Here is a 17,995-nt window from a genome sequence, read left to right on the forward strand (position 1 = left end):
ATACTACACAACCAAATGTCTAATGAGTTATTTATTATCCAACACGCCAAACTGTTATTTCAGTGCGGGCGAATTTGGCGGATTTTATTTGCGAGGAGTGCGTGACAGAAGTATGCGAAGCGGAACGGAATTGGCGCGTTGTTGTGCTGCTGCTTCTATTTTCTTCATTAATGAAGAAATTTTCTGGTCGTCAAGCTATTTTTCTTCGTTCGATTCATCTAATGAACTTGGACCTATATTTGCTAGCCATTTTGACTCTTTTTCGTCGGAAATATGATTCAAATTGTTCGCCCCTTGCTTATTTTTTTTTTTCGTAACCACAATTCTTCGCTCGCCCGATGCGAGAAAACCTGTTTAACCGGTACTACAATAGACGAGTACAAATACCGCGTGATATTTGTACTCATCTATGGCGTTATTTGTACTCGTCTTGGTGTAGTTGGATAATAAAGTCTCTTAACCGGACGGATGTACAGCGATTCTTTATTTGGTGAATGAAAAACCTCATCGCTTATTTCGCTTTGTTTTTTCCTCCGATGTAAATTGGAACGTTTCGATAGCAAGGAAACGGTCTGGAGTCTTTATTCTTCGTGCCAGCCCATCACGATCTAAAACGGCAGTGAAAAGATGATCAGATCAACAATAGTATTTAACAACCTTACTGTGTTCCTCAAGGCACTGAAATAAGTCTCACTGGTAAGTACATTATGTCAGAGCGTAATTTAGTTGTTTCCATAAAGGGCCAGGACTTGCCACTTATGAAATTTAAACGAAACATCTACCTGTCTTTGGACAACAACAAGAGCTACATGTCTTTGCTCTCGAGATTGATCACGAACGAAGATCGTTAAGTTTCTTGCCAATAAGCACGTTAGGTATGTTTTGAAGATGGGAAGATTTTCGAATGTATGTTGTCTAAGGTAAAACCGTAGAAAGAAATTGACACAGACAACTCCGCAGTCGATTAAGATCTTCTCTGCATCATCGTTTTCCAGACACGTTTCCCCCCTAATTTTCTAACCCTATATACTTTCAGCTGGCTCTAAATTTTACTATAAAGAAAATGCTGAATATTTTCGCTGAAGATAACCGGTGAACTGAATACTAAACTGTTCGTTCAAAAATTTTCCTTTCGGTGAAAGGCTCAGTTTAGTGCTTTTATCATTTTTTTACTTCATAAATTGTTACAATGCCGTTCGGTAAAGGGACTATAATTAGAACCTTCTAGAAGAGGACATTCGAATATGGTTGACCTCTGTTCAAGATTACTTACTGACTCCTATTACTTGAAATATCACACCAAACACGAGAGCAGGCGGTAAATCATTCAACGTTTAGTATTCCCCTAATGTTGCCCTTTATCTGCTTTGTATTAATAGAACCGCTTCGAGAATTTCTTGAAATGTTGCCTAAGGGACCGGGGAAGAACTGATGTGCTTTGCTCTACCACTTTTTCATTTTTTGACTTACCTCCTCCAACGTCCCCCATTCCGATGAAATAGTTCTATTTACACGTAACGGATCAGCGCATTTGCTGTTAAAAGACGCGTGTCATGGGATTATTATTTCAAGGCTAAGGTCACAATAGGTAACACACTGGTTTCACTTTCGTGTTCCTGTTTACAAGTTGAAGGCTGGTTGCGGATGAGCAATTTTAAGTTTCTTGTCTTGTCTGGTTGGAATTTTGACGCCTAAACGAAATTCAGAACCGATTTTAGTAGTTGTTTCAGACAAGAGATATTTACATTCTCTACAGAGGCTTAACTGTGGAGTCTTATCCTTGTTGCTGCTCTGAAAAGGACTTTGATCATCACATTCTCGAACAGAATTTAGATTTGCTCTATAATTTGACTCAACCCCCATTAAGTAGCTCTGCTCATAAACTCAACGGATCAGCGCAGAAATCGCAAGTCTGACGTTTGTGGCTTTAAAGGTGCCATAAAAAATGACGCAATGTCTAGAGATTATTTCTGAAGGTCACAGTATGTAACTAATCAGTTTCACTTTCATGTTCTTGGTTATTAGCTTCTAAATAGCTCATATTGTCCTTGCGTCGGTTTTCTTTCTTACTTATTCTCTTTCCGATTGCGTAGTCTTACGCACGCATTTTTTGTTTCAGTGTTTCTATTTGTGTATGTTGGACAAATCACTGGCATCGATTTCATGTGAATCACATTTGGAGGTAACTATCACTTAATGATAATGATTATAACAACTTTACTATTTTACTTATATAGCGCATTGCGGTGCGGTGTACAATATTCTTTCGGAATGGTATAGATGCAAATAATACATGTGGAATTGTATTTTAATGTGAACAGGGAGGGAGTGGGGATGGGATAAGCTCAATCTTACCCCCCCCGTCTCACTTCTTCCACGCTAAGTAAGGTTATCGTACCCAACTTAATGACGAATTTTCCAGACTTTTGTAGAGCGAAAGAACTTCGAAAAATAATGAAGGTTAACGTGTCGAGGCACATCCTAGTGTTGTTTGCTGCGGAGAGATGATCGACAAAGAATCAAACCAAAGCAAATTCAATAGTTATCAGTAAAACAATTGATATTAAACTTGCAGAGTGCAGCTATTTAGGGAGGTAGATAAGGTGTTCTGCCTGAAGGCCAAAGAAGTTTTCGTTTTCGCGTTCGTCGAGTGTTTTGTTGACTACAGAAAGCAGCCTATATTCTTTATCGCAGATGATCAATCACCACCAAAAAGTTTCCAAAACTTGACAGGAGCAAGTACCTTAGTTTCATTTGCATGAAATTTATGAGTAGCAGATACAACTCTTTTCAAACGAAAACTACTTCCTAGAATTGCTATATTGGAAGAGAAGGAGCTTCATGAGACCGTAACAAGATGAAATTTAACCGTGATTTCTCCCATCTTCCTTAACGCAAATTCCCCTACATCAGTGAAAATGTTATTGATGTTATTTTGTTACGCTTTGTAATTTCTTTAATCTAATATTCTGAGTTTATCAACTCAACAAAAGAACTTCTATGTTTGGTCGGGCACCGAATATCTTCAATACTCCAAAGCAGGTTGCTTCTTATTTCAAATGGATTTCTTAGCTCAAGCTGAAGAAGGTCTTTACCAGCTCCATTTTCAGTTTAAGTTATCCTTTCATTCAAGTTGATCATTTTTCAACGATCAAAGTTTGTTTGAGTGAGTGTAAAGAAAAGTAACCAGGAAAATACAAACTATTTTGTCTTAACTGACGTAACCCAAAAACCTGTCTTTCTTACTTCAGCAAAACAAAAGCAATTCAAATGGCCCATTGATATGGCGTGAAAACTATTCGATCATCGCTTTATAAGTATTGTGCGGCCTTCCAATGAAATCTCTCGAAGTCTCTTGTGCTGTCTTGCCTAGAGACGTGATTTATGTGCATTGCGACGAAGCCAGATTAGCTTTCGCATGAGAGTTCCTCAAGTGTTTTGTTGACTACAAAAAGCAGCATATATTCTTTATTGCTGATAAAGTATTATTACCTCACGGAAAGTTTCTAGAACTTTGACAACGTGAAGCAAACTTTAATTCACTTTCCCTGAAAGTTATGCGTAGCAGATACAACTCGTTTCAAACGAAAAAGAAACAAGCGAACATTGTAGAATACTTATCTTGATACGTAACACAACGCAGGAGAAGGAGCGTAATACAGAAAACTATTTTAGCAAAAAGATAAAATTGCACTGCGACTTCTGCTATCGTCGCTTTAGGTTAGAAAAGAGATGTTTGTGACCTTACGTTCTTTTGATACTCTAACTGATACGATCCATTGTCTAATATGCTGACCGTATCAAATGAACAAAAGACGGGCAAAAAGCAGCGGATTACGGCTGCCACAACTTCATTAAAACTCCAGAAATTTTGCTGGGAGAATCATCCATTCTAAGGACTAGAGGTGGAAGAGATAAGAGGACCTCAAGAGATAAAACTCTGCTTAGTGCTACAGTATACCAGCACTGTAGTGTCACAGTATACCAGCACTGAAGTGCCACAGTATACCAGCACTGCAGTGCCGCAGTATACCAGCACTGCATTGCCACAGTATACCAGCACTGTAGTGATAGTTCCAGAACTCAGTGGAATAATCCAGCTGCGAACAAACTGCCAAAGCCTTTGAAGCTTTGAGATCTAATGTCCGTGAGATGAAGAAGAAACGAAATAAATAGCGAACAAAACAAGTGTTGTAGAGCGTTTTAAAGGCTCGTTATTTCAAGCATTTTTAGGTTTACCTTTTGTTTTATTAAGTCTCGCCTTTTCGCCCCTACGTGCTATTTTGAACTTGGCTCAGCACTTACCGTGCTAGACATTTTAATCCTTTGTTATGGTTGAAGATAACTAGTTTGCTAGGTGGTCATGTTTGAGTTGGTAAAACTGACCTTGAGTTTTACCCACACTGAACATCATGTTTTGGAAGTTCCCACGGTTAGCTAGTCCAAACATGTCTGTGATTTTTGTATTTAATACTGAAGCACTCCTTGCTGAAAGTAGTAGAAATAAGCAGTGGAACAAGAGAGAATAAAGAAGAAAATTACAGAGTTTCAGTACCTCTTGTTAATTTGCCAAGCGAGTGGTAAAACCCCTCAACAAAAGTGCTTTTCGTGAAATGTCTTCTTAAACTTGTTCCAAACGTCAATATTGCATAAAAGAACGCTTATTATGTCAAATATATCTCTTGGCTCAGGCTGGAAAGAATTCTGTCTCTCTACCAACTTTTAACACAGACCCCGTTTTGTCATTTTCACTTATCTTTCATTACAGATCACTTGCCGTGAAAGTAAGCCTTGACTGATAACAGTTACATAAGCCGTGAACAAAAAGTAAATAGATTTGAAAATTCTTGCGAAAGAAACCTCAAGCAACAGAAACCCAGAGCAGATCTGTGGCAGCCCTAAATGCAGAAGGCTTCCTTCCGCTGTTAGGAGCCGTCTAGATTGTCGAACAGCATGAGAATTTGTAATATTCATTTACTAATCAGATCAAAGTCGTTCAAATCTCCGTGTTACTTTGCGGTAAGAGGTGATGGATCAGAAATCAAAACAAACTATTCTTAATACTTCTCAAACAAAAGAAAAATAGATGACATGTTGCCATGTATCTGTTCAATAATAGATGACAAAAGTGTCACGTGAGGCACAGCAGAGTGTGTCACTGATGTTCTTACTATTTTGACGTCTTCTGTGATCTATTACTAAACAGACCCACGGCATCATGGATGATCTACTATTCAATTTATTATTACTTATATAGCGCAAAATACATGTGGATATGATCTAATGCGCTAGAATTCTGATTGTTTTATATGATAAATGCGTCTGTCCTCCAGTCGATCATTGGTAAGAACCAATCACAATGCCAGCGTTATTTAGCTTATGATACATAAAACACCGGATATGCTGCTGTGTGCAGCTTTAAATGCATGTGATTCTTAACTATTCAACCTTTGAACGCAGACAGTTTAAGTATTCCAAAGGTTTCCCAAACTTCCAGAACGGTATGTATTATCTAAGTTACTGATTCAAGTGAGTTCCAGATAACTTTTTTCTCTGAATTTGGTTTTGTTATCGATCTATAGAATCAGAGTGATAATTTCCATTCGTGAAGAAACCTCAGTTCACGAGTTGACGTAAATTAAAGTTAACCGTCACGTGTGGTGTGTATCATTTTATACAGTACGCTGGGAATTTATTTCGGCTCAGGTCGGCAAAGTTCTCTAGTATTTATCTAAGAGTGATGGCTGGTTTTTACCTAACGCTATCATACTTGAATGAAGTGAGAAGCGATCCTTTTTTGATCACTAGAAAGTGAGCTGAGAGAATGGAATTCAATGTTAAGAGACCTTATTAAGTAAGATTATCATAACTAATTACCTCGGACGCAAAAAAGATAAACTGAGAAGACGGAAAAAAATTCGTATAGCTTAGAAACTATTGACTTTGACCATCAGTTCTCAGACTTAGACAGTATTCCTGATGCTTTAAACATTTTCTTTATTATAGGAAAATTCATTACCTGACGAGGGACTCGTGCGGTATCAGTTTTTGCCGGAAAGTTAACGCGGAATTGACGAGGTAGGTGATCGATTTTCCTTAAGTCGCATATTTGAACAAAAATTAGTAAAATCAGAGTTAACTTCGTTTGCTTCTTCGGATGAGCCAAAAAAATAAAGGCTGATAGTTTCTAAAGAAACTGTTTGGGGCTGCGTCGGTGGGGGTAACGAAATAATTTGAATATATCAACAAAGTTGAAATGGTAAATTGGCCACTGTTACGATTATAAAAGCTGACGTTTCGAGCGTTAGCCCTTCGCTCCGACGAAGAGCTAACGCTCGAAACGTCAGCTTTTAAAATCGTAACGGTGGCCAATTTACCATTTCAACTTTGTTGATACATTCAAATTAAATTGAGAAAAAAAAATGGTGTGAAGTTGTTAAAAAGTAGCCTTGATTCTTTGCTGCTCAATTTTCCTTCATATCCCTAGTCCTGGCGTCAATTTCGCTCCACCCTGTGAATAAAGGAAATAGACTTCCTTGTTTCTGACCCACCCCTTTCCTAAAAAAAACATGTCTAAGCGCGTATCGCTAGATCTTGACACATATACTATTTGCAAAGACAACCCTGATGCCCATTAACAAAACTTTGGTTCTGCGCAGGTTTAAACAAGAAATGGCCGCTGCATTTGAATACACGGAAGAGCAGCTAAATTACTTCAGGATTTGTTACGTTGTCACTGATATTATAACAGAGGGTCTGCGAACAATCTTTAAACAAGAATGGGACAGTCGCCACAAGACAAGACTAGGAGAATGGAAAGATCAACCTAAAAATGGACAGGACTTTTGGAATGGGGAGTCCCTAAAGAACAGAAGGAAAAACGCACGGCTGTTATCAACCATGAAAAATGGCGATAGAGCTGAATGGGATTGTACCATGCTCTTTTACGCTATTCTTTTTTCAGATTGTATCCACGGTCTCAACTCAGTGGTTCGATCAAACATAGATGATATAAGAAATATTCGGAATGAAATCGCACATGACGAAGCAGGCCAACTCTCTGACGGAGATTTCAATATTGTTATATCGCGGGTGAAAACTGCATTCGTCGCCCTCGGTCTTCCCACATTAAAAATCAATGAAGTCCAAAATCAAACAGCCTTCCCCACAGAGGAGTTAAGTAAAGTTTTAAGGGAGGTTAACGACCTGAGACAAAAACTTAAAGAGAAGGAAAAGGAACTTAAAGGAAAAGAAAAAGAACTTCAAGAGAAAGAAAAGGTACTTCAAGTAAAAGAAGAACAGAGGCTTGCCTTGCAAGAACAGTTACACGCAGATGTCTCTCCATTTTGCATTCTCCCTCCTAAACCAACACACCTCATCGCTGCTCGAGAATCTGAAGTTGATGAAATTATGCGAAACCTGCAAACATTAAAACGCACCGATGATGGGATGAGTATACTGTATTTGTCAGGAAATCCAGGAAGTGGCAAATCTCAGCTGGCCCGTTTAGCAGCCAAGCGATTCTACGACGAAGTGAAAGAAACACCTTCCGCAGCTTCATTTGTCATGACACTGAATGCTGAAAGCCCAGAAACAATTTTGAACTCGTATGTCGATTTTGCTCAACATTGCAAATGTCCCGGATATGAAATAACAAACACTTACGGCTCGAAGGATTTGAACACAGACGACAAGATTTCATATCTCAAGTCCCTAATAAGTGCAAAAATTAAGCATTACACTTCATGGCTGGTGATAGTTGATAATGGGAACTCTCTTTCAAGCGGTCTTTTGCCTAATGCAGGAAACGAGGTGTGGGCAAGGGGCCAGATGCTAATAACAACGCAGGGCACTGCGTCTATGCCGTTAACAAGCTCTTCCGTCCAAAACCTTTCCGTCAGCGCAGGAATGCAACCTAACGACGCATGCTCTTTGCTGAGCATTCTTTCTGATATCCCAATTAATGACATAGAGAAAGAAGTTGCTAAGGTATTAGACTACCAGCCACTTGCCCTAGCGGCTGCAGCCACGTATGTGCGACAAGTTCGTCAGAGTAAGGTATCCTCGAAATTTGGTTGGAGCGACTACCTGAAGAAATTGGAAGAGGGGAAACGAAGTACTACTGAAATCAGACTTGCTGAGAGCAATCCAAGCTATCCAAACTCCATGACCAAAGTAATAACACTCGCTGTCGAAAAGGCGATGGCGGACGATATAATTTTCCATCACATCTTCAATTTTCTCTCTGTGTGTGCATTACAGCCGATCCTTCAAGAAGCTGTTATCGAGTACGTCAGAGCAGTAGATGAAGATTTTGAAGATGAAGATATGATGAGATTGAGAATGAATCAATGTTCATTATTGCTGATTGAAGAAAAAGAAGAAGAGGAAGAAGAAGAGGAAGAAGAAGAAAAAGTGAGTGGTGTCTATATTCGAGCTCATGGTATTGTTCACGATGTTATTAAATCTGCGACGAAAGATTGGACAAAGGATGAAGTTTACGAAGTGGTATATGGGGCTGTAATGTCATTCTCAAAATTCGAAAAATTAGCTTCCATTGATGTGGGAACAAAATTAGCTCCCCATTTAAAGATGTTAAGCTTAAAACTTGAACAAGTGGTAATTAGAAGAGAAAAGCCAGAATTCTACGAAAGAGCACTTAAGTCTTTGAGTTCTTACGTTGGTGGCCTTTGCACCCTCGGTGAAATGTGCCATGACCACAGTGAGTTTGGAGCAGCGTTAGTCTTTTATAAATTGCAGTTAAAAATGATTGAAACAAGTCACGAAGGAGAGGACCTGAAAAAAGCAGCATGTTACAGCAACTTGGGTGTTGTACACAACGAGCTGGGCAAAACACACCAAGCAGAAGACTACTATAATCATGCACTGGAGATTCGTCTGAAGAAACTGGGACCTGATCATGTTGATGTTGCAGCCTCTTACAACAATCTGGGTAGTTTACACAGTGACCTGGGCGAAAAAGATCAAGCAAAAGACTACTATAAGCGTGCACTGCAAATTCGTCTGAAGAAGCTTGGACCTGATCATGTTAAAGTTGCCGCCTCTTACAACAATCTGGGTAGTTTACACAGTGACCTGGGCGAAACAGATCAAGCAAAAGACTACTATAAGCGTGCACTGGAGATTCTTCTGAAGAAGCTAGGACCTGATCATGTTGATGTTGCAACCTGTTACTACAATCTGGGTATTTTACACAAAGCGCTGGGCGAAACAGATCAAGCAAAAGACTACTATAGTCAATCACTGGAGATTCGTCTGAAGAAGCTTGGACCTGATCATGTTGAAGTTGCAGCCTCTTACAACAGTCTGGGTAGTTTACACAGTGACCTGGGCGAAACAGATCAAGCAAAAGACTACTATAAGCGTGCACTGGAGATTCTTCTGAAGAAGCTTGGACCTGATCATGTTAAAGTTGCAGCCTCTTACAACAATCTGGGTAGTTTACACAGTAACCTGGGCGAAACAGATCAAGCAAAAGACTACTATAAGCGTGCACTGGAGATTCGTCTAAAGAAGTTAGGACCTGATCATGTTGATGTTGCAGACTCTTACAACAATCTGGGTACTTTACACAAAGCGCTGGGCGAAACTGATCAAGAAAAAGACTACTATAATCAATCTCTGGAGATTCGTCTGAAGAAGCTTGGACCTGATCATGTTGATGTTGCAACCTCTTACAACAATCTGGGTAGTTTACACAGTGACCTGGGCGAACCTGATCAAGCAAAAGACTACTATAAGCGTGCACTGGAGATTCGTCTGAAGAAGCTTGGACCTGATCATGTTAAAGTTGCCGCCTCTTACAACAATCTGGGTAGTTTACACAGTGACCTGGGCGAAACAGATCAAGCAAAAGACTACTATAAGCGTGCACTGGAGATTCTTCTGAAGAAGCTAGGACCTGATCATGTTGATGTTGCAACCTGTTACTACAATCTGGGTATTTTACACAAAGCGCTGGGCGAAACAGATCAAGCAAAAGACTACTATAGTCAATCACTGGAGATTCGTCTGAAGAAGCTTGGACCTGATCATGTTGAAGTTGCAGCCTCTTACAACAGTCTGGGTAGTTTACACAGTGACCTGGGCGAAACAGATCAAGCAAAAGACTACTATAAGCGTGCACTGGAGATTCTTCTGAAGAAGCTTGGACCTGATCATGTTAAAGTTGCAGCCTCTTACAACAATCTGGGTAATTTACACAGTGACCTGGGCGAAACAGATCAAGCAAAAGACTACTATAAGCGTGCACTGGATATTCGTCTAAAGAAGTTAGGACCTGATCATGTTGATGTTGCAGCCACTTACAACAATCTGGGTACTTTACACAAAGCGCTGGGCGAAACTGATCAAGAAAAAGACTACTATAATCAATCACTGGAGATTCGTCTGAAGAAGCTTGGACCTGATCATGTTCATGTTGCAACCTCTTACAACAATCTGGGTAGTTTACACAGTGACCTGGGCGAAACAGATCAAGCAAAAGACTACTATAAGCGTGCACTGGAGATTCGTCTGAAGAAGCTTGGACCTGATCATGTTGATGTTGCAGCCTCTTACTACAATCTGGGTAGTTTACACAGTGACCTGGGCGAAACAGATCAAGCAAAAGACTACTATAAGGGTGCACTGAAGATTCGTCTGAAGAAGCTTGGACCTGATCATGTTGATGTTGCAGCCTCTTACAACAATCTGGGTATTTTACACAAAGCGCAGGGCGAGACAGATCAAGCAAAAGACTACTATAATCAATCACTGGAGATTCGTCTGAAGAAGCTTGGACCTGATCATGTTGATGTTGCAGCCTCTTACAACAATCTGGGTAATTTACACAGTGACCTGGGCGAAACAGATCAAGCAAAAGACTACTATAAGCGTGCACTGGAGACTTGTCTGAAGAAGCTTGGACCTGATCATGTTGATGTTGCAGCCTCTTACAACAATCTGGGTATTTTACACGGTGACCTGGGCGAAACAGATCAAGCAAAAGACTACTTTAAGCGTGCACTGGAGATTCGTCTTAAGAAGCTTGGACCTGATCATGTTAAAGTTGCAGCCTCTTACAACAATCTGGGTATTTTACACAAAGCGCTGGGCGAAACAGATCAAGCAAAAGACTACTATAATCAATCACTGGAGATTCGTCTCAAGAAACTTGGACCTGATCATGTTGATGTTGCAGCCTCTTACAACAATCTGGGTAGTCTACACAATGACCTGGGCGAAACAGATCAAGCAAAAGACTACTATAAGAGTGCACTGGAGATTCGTCTGAAGAAGCTTGGACCTGATCATGTTAAAGTTGCAGCCTCTTACAACAATCTGGGTAGTTTACACAGTGACCTGGGCGAAACAGATCAAGCAAAAGACTACTATAAGCGTGCACTGGAGATTCTTCTAAAGAAGCTAGGACCTGATCATGTTGATGTTGCAGCCTCTTACAACAATCTGGGTACTTTACACAAAGCGCTGGGCGAAACAGATCAAGCAAAAGACTACTATAATCAATCACTTAAGATTCGTCAAAAGAAGCTTGGACCTGATCATGTTGATGTTGCAGCCTCTTACAACAATCTGAGTAGTTTACACACTGACCTGGGCGAAACAGATCAAGCAAAAGACTACTATAAGCGTGCGCTGGAGATTCTTCTGAAGAAGCTAGGACCTCATCATGTAGATGTTACAACCTCTTAGAACAATCTGGGTAGTTTACACAGTGACCTGGGTGAACCTGATCAAGCAAAAAACTAGTATAATCAATCACTGGAGATTCGTCTGAAGAAGCTTGGACCTGATCATGTTGATGTTGCAGCCTCTTACAACAATCTGGGTAGTCTACACAGTGACCTGGGCGAAACAGATCAAGCAAAAGACTACTATAAGCGTGCACTGGAGATTCGTCTGAAGAAGCTTGGACCTGATCATGTTAAAGTTGCAACCTCTTACAACAATATGGGTATTTTACAGAAAGCGCTGGGCGAAACAGATCAAGCAAAAGACTACTATAATCAATCACTGGAGATTCGTCTGAAGAAGCTTGGACCTGATCATGTTGATGTTGCAGCCTCTTACAACAATCTGGGTAGTCTACACAGTGACCTGGGCGAAACAGATCAAGCAAAAGACTACTATAAGCGTGCACTGGAGATTCGTCTGAAGAAGCTTGGACCTGATCATGTTAAAGTTGCAACCTCTTACAACAATATGGGTATTTTACAGAAAGCGCTGGGCGAAACAGATCAAGCAAAAGACTACTATAATCAATCACTGGAGATTCGTCTGAAGAAGCTTGGACCTGATCATGTTGATGTTGCAGCCTCTTACAACAATCTGGGTATTTTACACAGTGACCTGGGCGAAACGGATCAAGCAAAAGACTACTATAAGCGTGCACTGGTGATTCTTCTGAAGAAGCTAGGACCTGATCATGTTGATGTTGCAACCTCTTACAACAATCTGGGTATTTTACACAAAGCGCTAGGCGAAACAGATCAAGCAAAAGACTACTATAAGCGTGCACTGGAGATTCGTCTGAAGAAGGTTGGACCTGATCATGTTGATGTTGCAGCCACTTACAACAATCTGGGTAGTTTACACAGTGACCTGGGCGAAACAGATCAAGCAAAAGACTACTATAAGCGTGCACTGGAAATTCGTCTGAAGAAGCTTGGACCTGCTCATGTTAAAGTTTCCGCCTCTTAGAACAATCTGGGTAGTTTACACAGTGACCTGGGCGAAACAGATCAAGCAAAAGACTACTATAAGCGTGCACTGGAGAATCGTCTGAAGAAGCTTGGACCTGATCATGTTGATGTTGCAACCTGTTACAACAATGTGGGTATTTTACACAAAGCGCTGGGCGAAACAGATCAAGCAAAAGACTACTATAAGCGTGCACTGGAGATTCGTCTGAAGAAGCTTGGACCTGATCATGTTAAAGTTGCAGCCTCTTACAACAATCTGGGTAGTTTACACAGTGACCTGGGCGAAACAGATCAAGCAAAAGACTACTATAAGCGTGCACTAGAGATTCTTTTAAAGAAGCTAGGACCTGATCATGTTGATGTTGCAACCTCTTACAACAATTTGGGTACTTTACACAAAGCGCTGGGCGAAACAGATCAAGAAAAAGACTACTATAATCAATTACTTAAGATTCGTCTGAAGAAGCTTGGACCTGATCATGTTGATGTTGCAGCCTCTTACAACAATCTGGGTAGTTTACACAGTGACCTGGGCGAAACAGATCAAGCAAAAGACTACTATAAGCGTGCACTGGAGATTCGTCTGAAGAAGTTAGGACCTCATCATGTAGATGTTACAACCTATTAGAACAATCTGGGTAGTTTACACAGTGACATGGGCGAACCTGATCAAGCAAAAGACTACTATAAGCGTGCACTGGAGACTCGTGTGAAGAAGCTTGGACCTGATCATGTTAAAGTTGCAGCCTCTTACAACAATCTGGGTAGTTTACATAGTGGCCTAGGCGAAACAGATTAAGCAAAAGACTACTATAAGCGTGCACTGGAGATTCTTCTAAAGAAGCTAGGACCTGATCATGTTGATGTTGCAACGTCTTACAACAATCTGGGTATTTTACACAAAGCGCTGGGCGAAACAGATCAAGAAAAAGACTACTATAATCAATCACTGGAGATTCGTCTGAAGAAGCTTGGACCTGATCATGTTGATGTTGCAGCCTCTTACAACAATCTGGGTAGTTTACACAGTGACCTGGGCGAAACAGATCAAGCAAAAGACCACTATAAGCGTGCACTGGAGATTCTTCTGAAGAAGCTAGGACCTGATCATGTTGATGTTGCAACCTCTTACAACAATCTGGGTATTTTACACGGTGACCTGGGCGAAACAGATCAAGCAAAAGACTACTATAATCAATCACTGGAGATTCGTCGTAAGAAGCTTGGACCTGATCGTGTTGATGTTGCAGCCTCTTACAACAGTCTGGGTAGTTGACACAGTGACCTGGGCGAAACAGATCAAGCAAAAGACTACTATAAGCGTGCACTGGAGATTCGTCTAAAGAAGCTAGGAGCTTATTATGTTGATGTTGCAGCCTCTTAAAACAATCTGGGTAGTTTACACAGTGACCTGGGTGAAACAAATCAAGCAAAAGACTACTATAAGCGTGCACTGGAGATTCTTTTGAAGAAGTTAGGACCTGATCATGTTTATGTTGCAACCTCTTACTACAATATTGGTATTTTACACAGTGACCTGGGCGAAACAAATTAAGCAAAAGACTACTATAAGCGTGCACTGGAGATTCTTCTGAAGAAGCTTGGACCTGATCATGTTGATGTTGCAGCCTCTTACAACAATCTGGGTAGTTTACACAGTGACCTGGGCGAAACAGATCAAGCAAAAGACTACTATAAGGGTGCACTGGAGATTCGTCTGAAGAAGCTTGGACCTGATCATGTTGATGTTGCAGCCTCTTACAACAATCTGGGTAGTTTACACAGTGACCTGGGTGAAACAGATCAAGCAAAAGACTACTATAAGCGTGCACTGGAGATTCTTTTGAATAAGCTAGGACATGATCATGTTGATGTTGCAACCTGTTACAACAATCTGGGTATTTTACACAAAGCGCTAGGCGAAACAGATCAAGCGAAAGACTACTATAATCAATTACTGGAGATTCGTCTGAAGAAGCTTGGACCCGATCATGTTGATGTTGCAGCCTATTACAACAATCTGGGTAATTTGCACAGTGACCTGAGCGAACTCCAAGAGGCCAAGCATTGTCTTGATCGTGCACTGGTATTTTTTTATTTGAGATACCGTCAAGATCATGTTAGGTTACGAGAGGTCAGGAGGAACTTCTCTCGGCTACAACAGAAAAGGAGGTGCGTCGTGAATTAAGGTTTAAGCTGCTTTGAAAAGAAGAAAAGATGGACTTGTAGATAGTCTAGAAACTGGGCTAATTTAAAAACGGCGAAGACCTTTAATTCTTTTTAGACGTTGCTGTCCCTTTGCTGGAGAAGTTTCGCCAGAATCTAGACCGTTTTGATATTTTCGTTATATTTGATATCATTTGAGCTTCTTGTATCCTGATCTGCGAACTCTGTGATCGGAGACAGGTTAAAGACGTTTCCTTACTTGAAGTCCCACGTTCAGGACAAAATCGTTTATGAATCGCCATATAGTGCTGCTTCTTCTGAATTATGACTTTTGATTGATTGGCTTGTGTACATATCACTCTCTTCTTATCAGCAACGTAAATTTATAAATTAAAAGATAGCCTGGTGGTTTCGTTATGTTTTATATTTGATGGAACTTAAACTAAAAACAGGCTCCTCCTGTAAGAAGGAGTATAATTGACAACGTTTCCAAATGAATAGCTCAAATGAATAGAGCCCAAATGAATAGAGCAAAGAAGCACAACACCCACAAAAAATAAAGCATGTTTTATCATGAATTTGCAACTCTCCATCACACTTATAGGTCGTGGCAGTACAGACCCTGCAGCGTTCGGTCCATCCAAACCCAATGAGGGCCAATATGCCCCAGGACACTTTGAGCAAGTGAGGTTAATAAGAAATGATTTATTAGAAGGCAGTCTGACCAAAATTTGCCGATTTTCGAGAACAAAAATACACGGTGTTCAGGCGCATTGCAATTTGAAAAAAAATTGATCCTTTATTTAAGGAAAACCGACGGTAAAAGTTTAAAACAAACATGGAGGAAAAGCCAGTAGAAAAAACCTCGTGGTGACTTACTGAACGGCGCATGCGTGCACGCGATTGCATAACAATACGTCGGAATACATGGCCTACGACAGTTTCCGCGAAAACGGTCCGTATGGCAAAATCCCAACCGAGTAAAAACTAATCACAGCGCTCGGATTTACCTCAAGACTACTTGGCCGTATGAAACTATCAAAGTGACCCTATGGGGGACCCATAGATATATTATGCAGAATACAATTGTTTATTTCATGCGGTCAAGTCTAAGGTTAAAAAGTAAACGTGATATTTAATTCTTATACCCCCTTAACAATGAGTAAGTTCTTAAGAGGGAACAGTCGGTAGTTCAAATTTTGGTAAATGTTTATCTCACCTACTTGTCCGGCACAAAATTAGCCGTAATCCCTACAACAATAGCTTCACCAATCATTGATAAGGTACATGCCATCGGTGCCATGAGGCAATTTTGATGAAGCAGAATGCAAATTAACATTTGAATCAGTGTCTGAATGATTAATATATCGTGTTTCGATGAATTGTTGTGGAAACTTTGGTAAAAAGTAGAAAACATTCTTCAAAGCACTTTGAATGGATAATTAATGGCTAGTGTTTCGAGACAAGGGCTACCTGAATTTAAACTGATAAGAACGTCTTGGGCTGAGATTCGATGGCCCGAAAATGTAGGCAGGGTAAATCATAGATCACGAATTATGGATGAACCCAAGAGGAACATAAATGGTTTAAATGGAGGCTTGTTTTAAACAATAACAAGGCGACACCACAACATCGGGAGCTACATTCTCTACACTTTGCGAAAAGTCATGAGCTACTTAAACGTGCACCTGCTCTTTTGTACACAGAAGATGCAGCAGACGGGGCCTTTTGTGTTAATTGTCCTTCTCTAAGAAGACTAGAATGTCTAACCCTTTGCAGATGTCATAGCAAAAGTAGCGCATGCTCCTGAGTTATATCAAGAACCTGAGTGTTAGTCTGCCCTGGGGCTTGAACCAGACCTCTAACCTTAGACCTCGGAGCTAAAGTCACCCAGGAGCCATCAAAGTCGCCAAATTGAGAAGCACTCTATTTTTTTTTACTAGGTATGAACAGACTATCCTGCAATTGTCCTGCTCGTGATGTTGATAATTTACAGAGTCGCATACTAAGAAACGTTATGTTTACAACAATAAGTAGTAGAAATATGATAATTTTGTTGTCTTTATTTGAAAATGATGTGGTTTTCCTAAGATTTTTGGACGATTGTAGTTTGCTGGTGCATGAGGCTAAAAATCAAGGAGGTAACAATGTACTAGAAGGAACGAGAATGGTGATCATAAGGCATGATTTATATTAACATACCTTCCAAGGTTTATGTGCACGATCCTTCGCAGTAAAGCACTATTTGAGCAATAGTGAAAATCAGACCTGAAAAAAATTTCAGGCCTGTACGGGATTCGAACCACTGACCTCTGCGATACTAGTGCAGCGCTCTACCAATTGAGCTAACAAGCCAACTGAGAGCAGGCCATCAAATTAATTCGACATAAACCCGTAGATGATAAATCAAACAACAACAAACATATGAAACATATGTATGAACTGCGGTTATGAAACGTATATGTGCACTAGTATCGCAGAGGTCAGTGGTTCGAATCCCGTACAGGCCTGAAATTTTTTTTCAGGTCTGATTTTCACTATTGCTCAAATAGTGCTTTACTGCGAAGGATCGTGCACATATACGTTTCATAACCGCAGTTCATACATATGTTTCATATGGTTGTTGTTGTTTGATACCTTCCAAGGTAAGTAATGTAGCGGCCGAGTTCTGATTTTGGACGCTTGCGGCCAATTTTTTAAATTTGGAAACTCGTGTATGATATTTTTTTTTTTTTTTAATTTTGACGGTAGTGTGTGATTTTTGAGAAAGGGGCCGATTTTTCGATTTTGGACAGCAAATGATCAGTTATCTAAACAAGTCAATTATCCTAGATTCCAAGCGCGCCTCCAACTAGACCAGTGGTGGCCAAGGAGAAATGAGAAGAAAACTCACTTGTGATTTCAATGGTGAGGTTACAAGTGACATTGTTTCCTGATTGGTCCATTGCATGATACAGAATAACACGATTCCTTTATTGAACGATTGAGGAGGTTGGTGGATTTGCTGATCATGAGTTGTCCGTAGCAACCGGTTTCGTGCAGGTAACCGACGATAAAATTTTTTCTCGTTCAGTATAAGATGACATGGGGTTTTTTGGACATGT

At 40.3% G+C, this 17,995-nt stretch overlaps 1 protein-coding gene and 1 pseudogene across 2 annotated transcripts; both read left to right on the forward strand.

Moving 5' to 3' along the window:
- Positions 1-2,263: 2,263 nt before the first annotated feature.
- On the forward strand, positions 2,264-14,288 carry LOC148731490 (uncharacterized; annotated as a pseudogene). Its single transcript, XR_016001634.1, has 2 exons — positions 2,264-6,078; positions 6,660-14,288. The product of XR_016001634.1 is annotated as an uncharacterized LOC148731490 (transcript).
- LOC148731491 (uncharacterized) lies at positions 13,381-15,464 on the forward strand. The gene is made up of 2 exons (XM_088761914.1): positions 13,381-13,384; positions 14,282-15,464. Exons 1-2 carry the CDS (start codon positions 13,381-13,383, stop codon positions 14,911-14,913), a joined length of 636 nt encoding a protein of 211 aa, XP_088618040.1. The 3' UTR covers positions 14,914-15,464.
- Positions 15,465-17,995: the final 2,531 nt, after the last annotated feature.

This window comes from Stylophora pistillata, chromosome 5, assembly GCF_964205215.1.
Source record: "Stylophora pistillata chromosome 5, jaStyPist1.2, whole genome shotgun sequence".
Lineage (NCBI taxonomy): Eukaryota > Metazoa > Cnidaria > Anthozoa > Scleractinia > Pocilloporidae > Stylophora > Stylophora pistillata.